Genomic DNA, 14,245 nt, shown 5'->3' with positions numbered 1-14,245 from the left:
ATTGTTTTGACCTACATTGCTCTGTGTATTCCACATTGTTATGACCTACATTGCTGTGTGTTTCACATTGTTTTGACCTACATTGCGCTGTGTGTTCCACATTGTTTTTACCTACATTGCACTGTGTGTTCCACATTGTTTTGACCTACATTGCCCTGTGTGTTCCACATTGTTATGACCTACATTGCTGTGTGTTTCACATTGTTTTGACCGACATTGCTGTGTGTTCCACATTGTTTTGACCTACATTGTTCTGTGTGTTCCACATTGTTTTGACCTACATTGCCCTGTGTGTTCCACATTGTTATGACCTACATTGCTCCACATTGTTTTGACCTACATTGCTCTGTGTGTTCCACGTTGTTTTGACCTACATTGCTCTGTGTGTTCCACATTGATTTGACCTACAGAAAGATTTGACCTACATTGCTCTGTGTGTTCCACATTGTTTTGACCTACATTGCTGTGTGTGTTCCACATTGATTTGACCTACAGAGAGATTTGACCTACATTGCTCTGTGTGTTCCGCATTGTTTTGACCTACATTGCTATGTGTGTTCCCCATTGTTTTGACCTACATTGCTCTGTGTGTTCCACATTGATTTGACCTACATTGCTATGTGTGTTCCACATTGTTTTGACCTACATTGCTATGTGTGTTGCAGCACCCTGTGGCCTTGATGAACCCTGTACCTGGCTCCACATTACAAGACCTCAGCGTCTTCCAAAAGTGTATTCTCTGGAAAATCATCTGTCCCCATCGGGTATGTATGTTCTAGTTTGGGACACAGTCAAGTATGTAAGTCTTATCTTCATGGGACATCATCAGATATGTCCTGAAGCTGTGTTTTATCAGAAATATATATCATAATTAAAGAGCTGTTGAGCATTTCCGATTCACCAATATTGAACTAAAAGGAACGTTTGAATTCAAAGTGTTTGAGATGAGACTTGCTATATAACTCTGGTATACTTGACAGCTTGCTGAGATTGCCTCAGCTTTAACCCTGTATGAGCTCGGAAGTCTGAGGAAGGTGCCTGACCACTACAATATCCGGGAGGTGTACAACTACATCGACAACACCACCCCGGCCATCCTCGTTCTACCCAACTCTCAGAACGAGCAAACTATGTCTGAGGGCACAAAGGGTAAAGATTTTATCATATATAGTGTAATCGCTAAGAAACCTCCTTGTTTCAATGTGTTGTCAAGTCTATTATTACAGCCAGCTATTATTTAATGCTTCAAACACATCGTTGTATTGATAACTCCTAGAAACAGTCCACTACCTGTCATTTTTCTCTAGCCTCATCTGAACGTCATTGAGCATCATTGAGTATACTTATGACCTTGACATTTCCAGGTAACACCTATGTAACACCTGCCCACGAGATCAAGCGACTCGCCAAGGAGGTCGGCATGGATGGCAAGGTGAAGGTCATGAACTTTGGGGTGATAGGTCAGACGTCTGAAGCACGCCATGCCCTGGAGGAGTGTATACAGAATGGCTACTGGCTTCTCCTACAGAACTACCACCTGTCTGAGGAGCCTGCCCGCCCCTTCTTCGCCCTCCTCAAGGTAGACCTTACTGAAAATCAAATGTTTTAGATATTACCAGTCAGATCAACCTTAAAACAGGTTTCAAGGTTTCAGCTCTATTACTTACCTGTTTCTAGCTGCATCCTCATTAAACTTGATCAGGTTGAAGTATTTAGGCCGTTCTCACTTATCACATTCCAAACGGTTGGACAGATTGGACCCGAGTTGTTGGTTTATGAGTTAGGGCTGGACCGAGTGTTATGGTGATGTTTTCTAGCAGGCCTGTGGAAAGACTTTCATGGCCTGCATTAACATTTGCAGGTCTGTCAGATTGTACCACAGAAATACATTTGTATTACATTTAAATGATAAACAAAACCAGTTAATCTGCATAAACAACCCTTAGTATGAGTTAGATTCTTTTTCATGTAACTCTCTCAAAGTCAAGGTTGTCCACATTCTGATTAGCCGATTGTTTCCATACTATAATTTGTTAGCTTCACTTCACCGAACTGCATGAAGTCATAGTGCCAGGAAAAAGACAAGTCACCTATACTTTTTCAGTAAACTGCAGCTTGTATTATGCATCGTGTATGACAGTGTTGTTGTGTTTGAGGCTATCATCGCCTAAGTTATGAGTTACACCGTATGTATTGTGGATGGGACTTATTGTTAGTGATTTATTTCCTGTAACAATTATAAATAATTACTGTGACATGTAGTATAAAAAAAAACTGATGACAATGTGTTACAGGACATTGTGTACAGTAAGTGGATTCAACACGAACGTCGGAGACAACACACAGAAGTAGTAGACAACACTGCTAACCTTGTCGTGTACGCCAAACCAAACATCAACACCGATAATGATCTGGTCATTCACGACACATTCCGCCTCTGGATCACGACCAAGGCTGATGCTGGGCGACAAATCCCAGGTACGAGGTCACTTGTAATCGACAGAAAACTGATTTGTATAAACATATATTTATATTTCCACTGCAAGTTCCTCTATAAGCATAACCTTTAGAAATTGCATTAAAGGGGCTATGAACGCCATTGGATCAGCCTCATTTTGAAATTTTTCCTTCAACCTCAATTAACATGAGACAATTGTTAGAAGCAAACATTTTGGTGATGTTAGCCTGTCCCAGTTTGCACTTACCACACAGGTAATTAAATATCGAAAATATAAGGGAATAACTTTGCTTAGTTCAACAATAACTTAAAATTTAGAATGTGAATGTAAGGATTTAACAGCATTTTTTCAAAGTTCATGTCAGTATTGAATTGAAAAAATGGTGTTCAATCCTTATGTTACTTTTATCACTGTTGACTACTTATTTGCATCTCAAACCAGCTAACTAAAGTTTGAACACTTGATTGTGATGATAACAAAAATGATTTGCTTGTAAGTAAGCTAAACCTGTATATTCAAATGAAAGTGTCTTATAAATAAATGTATTTATATAATCATACACCGTCAGAAATCTGGCTGATATTCATTAATGTTGAAGTTCAATTTGTAGGAATGTTAACACCTGGAATCAAATAAGTGACGCTGTCTTAAAATTGTGAATAAATCTACTTACCAATTACTTTCCCTGTGCACTGTTAGGAACTATATACAGAAACAGATGTACAATACCGTATTTCCTTTACAGGAGTCCTGGTTCAGCATGGGTTCAAGGTCACTTGTGAGCAGACTGGGAACTTCAAGGCCACCCTCCAAAAGTCGTACCGCTCCACAGCTTTCCTTATGACAGACTTCCTCACTGACACTCAACAGGTAACTCACAATAATTCTGGACTCAGTGGATTTGGTTTGTTTATGCTTAAATTCCTATTTATAGTTATGGTCATTTAAGGACGAGCCAGTTATAAGTGGTTGAGGAAATCCGGAGTACCTGGAGAAAAAACGCAGACCAGTACCTGGAGAGAATAAATGTACTTATATTTCACTCCACATTGCAGTTGTTTGTAGATAACAGGAGGTTTTCTTTCAGTTACATTCTACATGACACTGCAGCTGAGCTTCAGTATATATTCAGTATATGTTACTGGAGGAGAATCGTAGGGCTCTACATTATACCTCGCTCAACACAGAGGCTGAGTTCAAATATAATTAAGTATATGTCTGTTAACAGGAAAAGAAGTCTAGCTACATCATGCCTCTCGCCCTGCTACATTCCCTACTGCTACAACAGAGTTTTTACGGCCGAAATGCGTTCCGTGGCGAGAACTTTTGGACACTGACTGACCTTGCTCTGGCAGTGGACATGTTCAAGAAAGTGATGAAAGGCAGCCACAGTCCAGAAGGGGTGAAGGAGCTTGTTTCTAAAGTCTACTTTGACCACTGCACGGACCAGACTGATGCCGAGGTGGTCAGGTCTTTGGTCAGTTCTCTGGCCGAATATGCAACCAACCCAGATAAAACGGTCAGTATACACTCCTCCTGGCCGAAGACATAAGGTTTTTTAAATGTTGATGAAGGGAAACTACCATGCTCTCTCTGCACAGTAATGTGTGAAGTAATAATGCTGTGTTTATTTTTGCTTGAGAGTTACTGTATAATGATATTATATTTCTGAGGGAATACTACATGCCTCTGATACAAATAAATAAACCAATTTCTATTAAAAGTGTTAATTTGTCTGTTTATTTGACAGTATACATTAGTAAATAATCATTGTAGTGATATAGTTTCCCCGTTACTTACTGCAGCCTCCCCGCGAGCGGTCCAACATTGTGAACCTGCTGGATAAGTTACTCAAGTCCAAAGACAACTTCCAGCTGCGGCGAGCAGTCGACTCCCTGGAGGAACTCTCCGCTAAAAGTTATGGGTTACCAGAGTCGGCTGATACCAATGTTACCTCTGTTACCAGCAGGTATTTAGACACTGTGTTACATTGAAAAGGACCTTCTTTTCTAATGTCTATGTTTTTACACAACCTTTTTTACTTTATCTTGGGGTAGATTATGTGTTAATTGTAAATGTTTGTGACTGTATCACTGTATTTCTGTGAATTATTACCTGTATATTACCTGAGCATTACCGGAGCATTAGTACCTGGTTATATCACCTGTGTACTGAAAGTGAACTGCTGCATACTACAGACTAATATCTTAAATGATTACCCTCTGGGGTTAAAATCAATTTGCCTTGCATTGAATCTGCCCTCAGTTACTTATTTGAACTATTAATTTAATGTGTATATTTTGCATGGTGTTGAATTCACCTTTTTACTATATAGGTATAAAATATTTATAAATAATCTGTAAATAGTCATAACATTGATAATGTTTTATTTATAGAAAATGCATATTGTGTATTGCTGTAACCTATGTATACTATACCCGAGCCTCTCCTGCGTTAAAGGGTGTTGGTGAAGGACTTGATCCAGGTGACGGGAGCTCCGGAGCTGTTCCAGAAGGTGACAACCAGTACACCCCCTATGGGTTGGTATGCTGAGGCAGTGTTCCCTCGCATTGTAGCTGGCCTCCAGGCGTGCCCAACTCTACCTGACACCAACAGAAACCAGGTGCTACCATTGGACACATTCCTTCACGGGGAGGTGGAGTGTTACCGTGGCCTTCTAACCACTATCCAGGCCGACCTTGCCCTTCTCCAGCGCCGCGCCCGTGGTGAGATCCTCCTCGGCAAGCCCTTCCAGGATGTCATATCGGCCCTAAGTAGTGACCTTGTGCCAGACACCTGGTTGGCTCAGACGTTCCCGTCAGCATCCAGTCTGACAGAGTGGATTAGCTGCCTGCCCACAAAGATTGAGACACTTCTATCTTACCTCAGACAATCACCTCATATCCCCACCTACAACCTGTCAGCATTCATGCGTCCTGACCGCTTCCTTGAAGCTGTCAAACAGACACATGCTCGCAAAAACTTCAAGGATGTTAACTCCATAGAGTTTGATGTTCAGGTCAGTATATCTGTACATTAAGCTATGTTGATTTCAGGTCAGTACATCTGTACAAGCTATGTTGTTTTGGTGTCAATGTTGCAGCAGGTTTATCGAAACATATTCACTGGTACGCAATTAGGAGTTAAGGATGGAAACCTCAAGACATTAATGTTAAAATGCCCACACGAATTAAAGGTGATACACAGTATATTGTAATCGGGATTACCTCTCCTTGTCTTATCTGTAGGGTTTTTGTGTAGTGAAAATTATTATAAATTTTCACCTTTGTTATATATTTTTTTCAATATGAATATGTTATATGTGATGTGAGAAACAAGAGTAGTTACCTCCCATGACTTTCAGTTGTATGCTAGAGACACCTGGGCCCATATTCATGAAACCGTTCTCATGCCCAAGCATGGATTTTGTGCTCAAACCAACTTTCTTGGAACTCGCTTAATTCATGTAAAATGATCAAAAAGTCAAATGTAAACATTGTAAACAGTATTTGACTTTAAGTCTCTTCAAATATTTTCGAAATCATTGTCAAAATAATCCTTCATTATTATTTTATAAACCGAAAAAGAAATTAGACTTGAGCACAGAATCCATGATTGAGCATGAGAACGGTTTCATGAATACGGGCCCAGATACTAATCTCTGACTTTCGGTTTAGAGAAACACCTTGTTACTAATCCCTGACTTTCGGACAAGAGAAACACCTGATTACTAATCTCCGACTTTCAGATTAGAGAAACACCTGGTTACTAATCTCTGACTTTCGGATTAGAGACACACCTGGTTACTAATCTCTGACTTTCGGACAAGAGAAACCCCTAGTTACTAATCTCTGACTTTCGGTTTGGGAGAAACACCTAGTTACAAATCTCTGACTTTTGGATTAGAAACACACCTAGTTACTAATCTCTGACTTTCGGATTAGAGACACACCTGGTTACTAATCTCTGACTTTCGGATTAGAGAAATATCTGGTTACTAATCTCTGACTTTCGGATTAGAGAAACACCTAGTTACTAATCTCTGACTTTCGGATTAGAGAAATACCTGGTTACTAATCTCTGACTTTCGGATTAGAGAAATACCTGGTTACTAATCTCTGACTTTCGAATGAGAGAAACACCTGGTAACTAATCTGACTTTCGGATTAGAGAAATACCTGGTTACTAATCTCTGACTTTCGGATTAGAGAAATACCTGGTTACTAATCTCTGACTTATGGATGAGAGAAACACCTAGTTAATTATCTCTAGACTTTCGAATTTGTGAAACACCTGCAGTAACATCCCCTAGTTTTTGCAGGAAAGAAAAAATCATAATTGCACTTTGTAACTTTGAATGAAAAAAAGAAAGATAAGATATACTGATATAGTTATCTCCCTTTTACTTTTGTGAGAGAAACACATGTAGTTACTTCCCCTTACATTTGGAGGAGTATCTGGTGTTTGCCTTGTGATGAGGACACCAGATGCCCTCGGCTGTCCTGTTTATCACTACACAGCAGTCCTTCTCTTTGATGTTGTTGGCTTTCAGAGCAGATCATTCAATCATAACTTAGTGTTATGAAAAAAGGAAATTAGTAAGCTGTGTAGAATACTCGTGACCCCGCTACAGATTAGCTAGGGATAACCATCAACATAAGCTCAACAACATCTGTGAAATACACTTTACATATTCCTCTAAGAAGTCTGTAAGAAGGGGGTTCAACGAAAGAAGAAATACATTTAGAGAGAATAATAATTAATGGTGCAGTATGTATGATTTGGATTGTCTGACTTCAATAGGAAATAAACTAGGTCTGTAAATATGAATTAGATAAAGATTCTTTAAAGGTCTTTTGTTCTTGCTTTGATAGGAAATTAATTTATGTCTGGTTTGAAAAATTGACTCGCATAGAAAATTAACGTCAGGCTGCAAAATGTCTTAACCATGTTAAAAGAACTTCATTATCTGGCTTTGATATGAAATCACTGTAATAATACTGATAGTCGTAGGAGTTACAGATCTACGTCTGATTTTATAGACCCTGATAAATAATCAGTCCAGATTGATCAATTCATGTTATGATTGAAATATCTCTGTTCAAATCTCTAGGATCGAAGGAAATTAAGTAAGATTTATAAACACTATAGATTTACTGGTGTCGGGGAAAGTATAAGTCATCGGCACTGGTATATAGACATTCTGCACGTATAATACTACACACATACAATGCAGCAGAGTGTAGACTGTCAGTACACATGTACTGGGTACTAACATCCTTGTGATGTATACATGGTTTCCTGGTAGGAGAAAGTTATGACAGTGGAATTTGGTGTGTAATCCTAACAATCAGATAAGTACCATCAACGTGTATTCAGCTAGACAAGGACAGAGGCTGCATACAGAAACAGGATCTGCTGATAGTATCGTATACCTGATGTATTGTCTGTCTACATCTAGTGTATATCTACACACCTCATAAACACTTACTCCTCTGTAAGTATACCCCCTACCCCTACAAAGTTAGGGGGATAACACTTACTCCTCTGTAAGTATACCCCCCTACAAAGTTGGGGGGGTAACACTTACTCCTCTGTAAGTATAGCCCCTACCCCCTACAAAGTTAGGGGGATAACACTTACTCCTCTGTAAGTATCCCCCCTACAATGTTAGGGGGTAACACTTACTCCTATGTAAGTATACCCCCTTCCCCCTACAAAGTTAGGGGGGAACACTTACTCCTCTGTAAGTATACCCCTACCCCCTACAAAGTTAGGGGGTAACACTTACTCCTCTGTAAGTATACCCCCTACAAAGTTGGGGGGGTAACACTTACTCCTCTGTAAGTATAACCCCTACCCCCTACAAAGTTAGGGGGATAACACATACTCCTCTGTAAGTATACCCCCTACAATGTTAGGGGGTAACACTTACTTCTCTGTAAGTATAACCCCTACCCCCTACAAAGTTAGGGGGATAACGCATACTCCTCTGTAAGTATACCCCCTACAAAGTTGGGGGGGGAACACTTACTCCTCTGTAAGTATAACCCCTACCCCCTACAAAGTTAGGGGGTAACACTTACTCCTCTGTAAGTATACCCCCTACCCCCTACTAAGTTAGGGGGATAACACTTACCCCTCTATAAGTTTACCCCCTACCCCCTACTAAGTTAGGGGGGATATAGAGTCACCAAGTTTGTATGTACATCCAATCTGCCTAGCTGATCTCCTCCTGATTTTGTTAGAATTTCATGGATGTTGTGTTGTGACTAGACCACAATTACGTTAAACTCCCAAGCCCTGAAGGTCAAGGTCATGGGGTCAAATGATTAAATGTTGAGGTTATGGCAAAGGGTTCAACAATTCACCAAGGCCCATACCCTAACAGACAAGATTGTGGTGAGAGGTCAAACGATCTAAGCTCATACCCAAAGGTCAAGGTCATGGTGAGGGGTCAAATGATCCAAGCTCATACCCCAAAGGTCAAGGCTATGGTGAGGGGTCAAATATTATTCAAAGTCCAATAACCCGAATGTCAAGATTATGGCAGGAGGTCAAATAATTCTCCAATCTCGTATCCCAAAGGTCAAATCAATATACGAACATCTTCAATATTATACACAGTAAGCACTTCTAAAAGAAATAAGTAGAGGCAAGGTGAGGAAAAGGGATAGTGGGATTATATTTTAACAAAAATATATCAAAAAGGGGATCTTAAGACAATTGTTTTGGGGCTAGAGGAGACTGGAATATTACAGTTTGTCTATGATGGGTTCAAGGTATTTTCACTGGAAGACGAACATTATTTTTGTCACAACATTGTACTCGGTAACCTGGAGTCAGGTTTGCCTGCAGTAAGGCTGTTTTGTCTTGATAATTGAGAAATTATGTAACATGTCATTGTTTTTGCATTGCAATGTGATATCATATAGTTGCTGAATACTGATACAACGCTATTTATTTCCAGGTGATGCCTGCTGGAATGAATCCATCAACGTCCCCACGAGATGGCATATTCCTGACTGGTTTAACATTGTATAACGCTCTGTGGGACACATCACGGGGCACGCTCATGTCTAACAACACTGACTGTCAGCCATGGCAGGAGATGCCAGTCCTCTGGCTCAAACCTTCCGACACTGGGTCCCGTCTCGCTGATAAGTACCACCTGTATCAGTGTCCTTTATTCTGTACCCAAGAGTCGAGTCAGCAGGGAGACCCCAACCTGGTCACGTGTCTACCCCTTCCCACACTCGACCCTCCTAGTGCCTGGTATCAGGCTCGAGTCTTCCTCGTCAGCGGGGTCTGAACAAACAGCTACCACAGGAATACCATCAAAAACAATCACAGAAACTCCTGTGATCAATAACAAGTGTTTAAAATCATCACAAACATATTTAACTTATAACAGTATTATGTATTCACCAATGGTACTCTAAACAAAACTAAGGCATCTAAGATATACTGCTGATGTAGTTTTGCCAGAATTCCATTTATTTACAGTACACGGGACCAATCTTACTGGCAACAGGAACTGGTGCAAATGTGACATATATAAAGTGGGACTGCTGAGAAATCATTACAAGTTGTACAGGATTTTACTGTACAGACTGTGATTTGTACAATTATTCCCTCAACAGACTGTGATCTGTACAATTATTCCCTCAACAGACTGTGATATTGTTGTGTTTTATCTTAAAGAGTTTTTATAATATATATATATAAAAATAGTTGTAAATATGGATTTTTATTATAAGATACTTTGTGTGAATCTGTTTACTCTCACTGCTGGATACTTTGAGAGTGAATCCGTCCTTAGTCCTTACTCGTACTGCTAGGTACTTGGGTGAGTGTGGATTTCTTTACCATTGGTGACCACTGCTGAGTAATCCGTCTGTATTCTCACTGCTGAGTTATAGTATGTTATAATCCGTCTGTATCCTTACTGCTGAACACTTTGTAGAGTACGTCCAGATCTCACTGCTGAGTAATACCGTTACTGCTGAGCAATGTTTTAGCACTGTTGTTTTATTTGTACATACATTATTAGGGATAACCTTTCCTTTGTTGTTACAACTGTCTTGTTCATAGATAAGTAAATTATTATGGATTGCCTTTCACCATTCTCTGGGTGTATACTGCCGTCTTGTCTGTAGTTATATTATCTCACATCTCGATACAAAATTACTGCTGTCCCTCCAGTGTAAAGAAACAAGATTACTGCTGTCCATCCAGTGTAAAGAAACAAGATTACTGCTGTCCATCCAGTGTAAAGAAACAAGATTACTGCTAAGTAGACTAACGTAAGAAAACATAACTTCACAGATAATATGCACAGGATGCATAACATGTCCTAGGGAACTAAAAATAAAACTGATTTCCAGTGTTATACATTAACAAGTAAGATATTTTTTGCTGTCATGTTTCCATACATTGCAATTATTATATAAAGAAATTATATATATTTATCCAAATTTAAATAGCAGTATTTTGCACATCCTCTACAGAAATTTTCCCACAAAGCAATATCATCCAGTATTAACTGTATTTATTTGTTATCACACATGAGAAAGGTTGATATATTTGATATGAAGTGCTTATTCATCATTGGGATAGGTATTCATATCTGTGCCAAAACCAGTTTAGTTACTTATATTGTACACATGTAAGTTGCCTGTGTGCAAATTATTACATGTGATTCTCAAGTCAAAAATAAATTTGAAGAAGATATTTCTGTCTTCTGTGTCTCTGTTATTATCTTGATTGACAACTGCATCAGAACACCGTAGTATGTTAGATCTGGTAGTCAACAACCAAATCTCTGACCTAATTGACAATTTTGACCACTTGTTGAAGCATCCAAACGTTTTCCATTCATGGTTAGTTTTGAGGAAGATTGTAGTGGTCATCCACATGTAGTGAAGATTGTAGCTGTCATCCGCATGTAGTGTAGATTGTAGTGGTCATCCTCATGTAGTAAAGATTGTAGCGGTTATCCACATGTAGTAAAGATTGTAGAGGTCATCCACATGTAGTAAAGATTGTAGAGGTCATCCACATGTAGTAAAGATTCATCCACATGTAGTGAAGATTGCAGTGGTCATCCACATGTAGTGAATCTTGTAGCGGTCATCCACATGTAGCAAAGATTGTAGCGGTCATCCACATGAAGTGAAGATTGTAGTGGTCATCCACATGGAGTGAAGATTGTAGCGGTCATCCACCTGTAGTGCAGATTGTAGCGGTCATCCACATGAAGTGAAGATTGTAGTGGTCATCCACATGGAGTGAAGATTGTAGCGGTCATCCAGATGTAGTAAAGATTGTAGTGGTCACCACATGTAGTGAAGATTGTAGCAGTCATCCACATGTAGTAAAGATTGTAGCAGTCATCCACATGTAGTAAAGATTCATCCACATGTAGTGAAGATTGTAGCAGTGGTCATCCACATGTAGTGAAGATTGTAGGGGTCAACCACATGTAGTGAAGATTGTAGCAGTGGTCATCCACATGTAGTGAATCTTGTAGCGGTCATCCACATGTAGCAAAGATTGTAGCGGTCATCCACATGAAGTGAAGATTGTAGCGGTCATCCGCATGTAGTGTAGATTGTAGTGGTCATCCTCATGTAGTAAAGATTGTAGCGGTCATCCTCATGTAGTGAAGATTGTAGTGGTCAACCACATGTAGTGAAGATTGTAGTAGTCAACCACATGTAGTGAAGATTGTAGTAGTCAACCACATGTAGTGAAGATTGTAGCTGTCATCCGCATGTAGTGTAGATTGTAGTGGTCACCACATGTAGTGAAGATTGTAGCTGTCATCCGCATGTAGTGTAGATTGTAGTGGTCACCACATGTAGTGAAGATTGTAGCTGTCATCCGCATGTAGTGTAGATTGTAGTGGTCACCACATGTAGTAAAGATTGTAGTGGTCACCACATGTAGTGAAGATTGTAGCAGTGGTCATCCACATGTAGTGAAGAGTGTAGCGGTCATCCACATGTAGTAAAGATTCATCCACATGTAGTGAAGATTGTAGTGGTCATCCACATGGAGTGAAGATTGTAGCGGTCATCCAGATGTAGTAAAGATTGTAGCGGTCATCCACATGAAGTGAAGATTGTAGCGGTCATCCAGATGTAGTAAAGATTGTAGTGGTCATCCACATGTAGTGTAGATTGTAGTGGTCATCCACATGCAGTAAATATTGTAGTGGTCATCCACATGCAGTGTAGTGTAGATTGTAGTGGTCATCCACATGCAGTGTAGATTGTAGTGGTCATCCACATGTAGTGAAGATTGTAGTGGTCAACCACATGTAGTGAAGATTGTAGTGGTCATCCACATGTAGTGAAGATTGTAGTGGTCATCCACATGTAGTGTAGATTGTAGCGGTCATCCACATGTAGTAAAGATTGTAGTGGTCACCACATGTAGTGAAGATTGTAGCGGTCATCCACATGTAGTGAAGATTGTAGCGGTCATCCACATGTAGTAAAGATTGTAGTGGTCACCACATGTAGTGAAGATTGTAGCGGTCATCCGCATGTAGTGAAGATTGTATCGCTCATCCACATGTAGTGTAGATTGTAGTGGTCATCCACATGCAGTGAAGATTAGGCACAGCCATTGAATTAGTTACAACTTTCCAGATATTAAAGGGACAATTTAGTGAAGTAAGATTTTTTGATTACCTGAAAATCAAGTCGATGCTGAAAATATACATCTCCTAACGAAAGTTTATGTGGTTGATAATGACATGGCCTGAAGCAAATCACCTGTGTGGTCAGTTTCATCTTTTGGGAAAGCCGGTGATAAAAATAGCTACGACCGAAATAGCGCAATATCCGGGGCTTTCAGTGAGAAGTAAACCTGTACAGCACTACGATGTCGACCGACAACACAGTGCCAGTTACGGGTCCGAGTTCACACATAACACACATTCTTGAATTTACACAATACATCGCAAGTAAGAATTATAAATATCATAATATATACCTCTAATCAGATATTTCTGTTCACATTTGGATTTGAATAAGAACGAACAGGTTCAATAAGAGCATGCATGCACCGAGAGGGTGCCGCAGGGAAAATTTTCAAACCGCAGAAAGTACGATATCAATAGGTTTAAACGTAAAATAGATCACTCATTTATGACGATGTTATAGATGCTGTTAGAAGATAATTTTATTCAAAACAGATGCATATACTTGTAATCAGAAAGGCTACATGAAACAAGAGGCCCAATGGGCCTGCATCGCTCACCTGGTATAAATCTCACACTTGTAACCTTAAAAGTGATCTGAAATAAAGCTACAGGAAAAATATCAGTATTTATGATTAAAATTCATTCAAAAGATTCTGTTAATTTTTTTTAAAACATTTAACCCCTGTGATTGAAAGTCGAACAAAGTCATTATGTTGAACAAATTTTATAGCCTTTCATCTCAGGATGCAACTTGCAAAGTATCAACATCCTGGGACCCATGGTTATTCAGAAGAGGTCGTTCAAAGATTTTAAACAAATTTGACCCCTGTGACCTTGAATATAAGTCAAAGTTATTCACTCTAACAAACATAGTAGTCATTGATCCCAGCAGGCTACTGACTAAATATCAACATCCTGAGCATTTTGGTTATTCAAAACAAGTTGTTTAAATATTTTGAACATATTTGCTCCTTGTGACCTTGAATATGATTCAAGGTCATACATTTAAACAAACTTGGTAGCCCTTGATCCTAGTATGCTACTGACTAAATATCATCACCCTGGGCATTTT

The 14,245-nt window shown here is 39.5% G+C and overlaps 1 protein-coding gene across 2 annotated transcripts in view; it reads left to right on the top strand.

Moving 5' to 3' along the window:
• Positions 1–11,186, top strand: part of LOC110463347 (dynein heavy chain domain-containing protein 1-like) — an 83,145-nt gene extending 71,959 nt beyond the window's left edge. For both annotated transcript variants that reach the window (XM_021517860.1, XM_021517859.1), the window contains 9 exons: positions 666–764; positions 981–1,149; positions 1,365–1,579; positions 2,295–2,478; positions 3,205–3,329; positions 3,688–3,978; positions 4,265–4,428; positions 4,920–5,478; positions 9,430–11,186. In XM_021517860.1, coding sequence (XP_021373535.1) covers positions 666–764; positions 981–1,149; positions 1,365–1,579; positions 2,295–2,478; positions 3,205–3,329; positions 3,688–3,978; positions 4,265–4,428; positions 4,920–5,478; positions 9,430–9,771 — 2,148 coding nt within the window. In that variant the 3' untranslated portion in view covers positions 9,772–11,186. The remainder of the gene's footprint in view (positions 1–665; positions 765–980; positions 1,150–1,364; positions 1,580–2,294; positions 2,479–3,204; positions 3,330–3,687; positions 3,979–4,264; positions 4,429–4,919; positions 5,479–9,429) is intronic.
• The last annotated feature ends 3,059 nt before the right edge of the window (positions 11,187–14,245 follow it).

The sequence above is a fragment of the Mizuhopecten yessoensis genome, unplaced genomic scaffold, assembly GCF_002113885.1.
Source record: "Mizuhopecten yessoensis strain PY_sf001 unplaced genomic scaffold, ASM211388v2 scaffold10891, whole genome shotgun sequence".
NCBI lineage: Eukaryota > Metazoa > Mollusca > Bivalvia > Pectinida > Pectinidae > Mizuhopecten > Mizuhopecten yessoensis.
The sequence above is the reverse complement of the archived record's forward strand: the minus strand, read 5'-3'. Positions and strand labels throughout refer to the sequence as shown.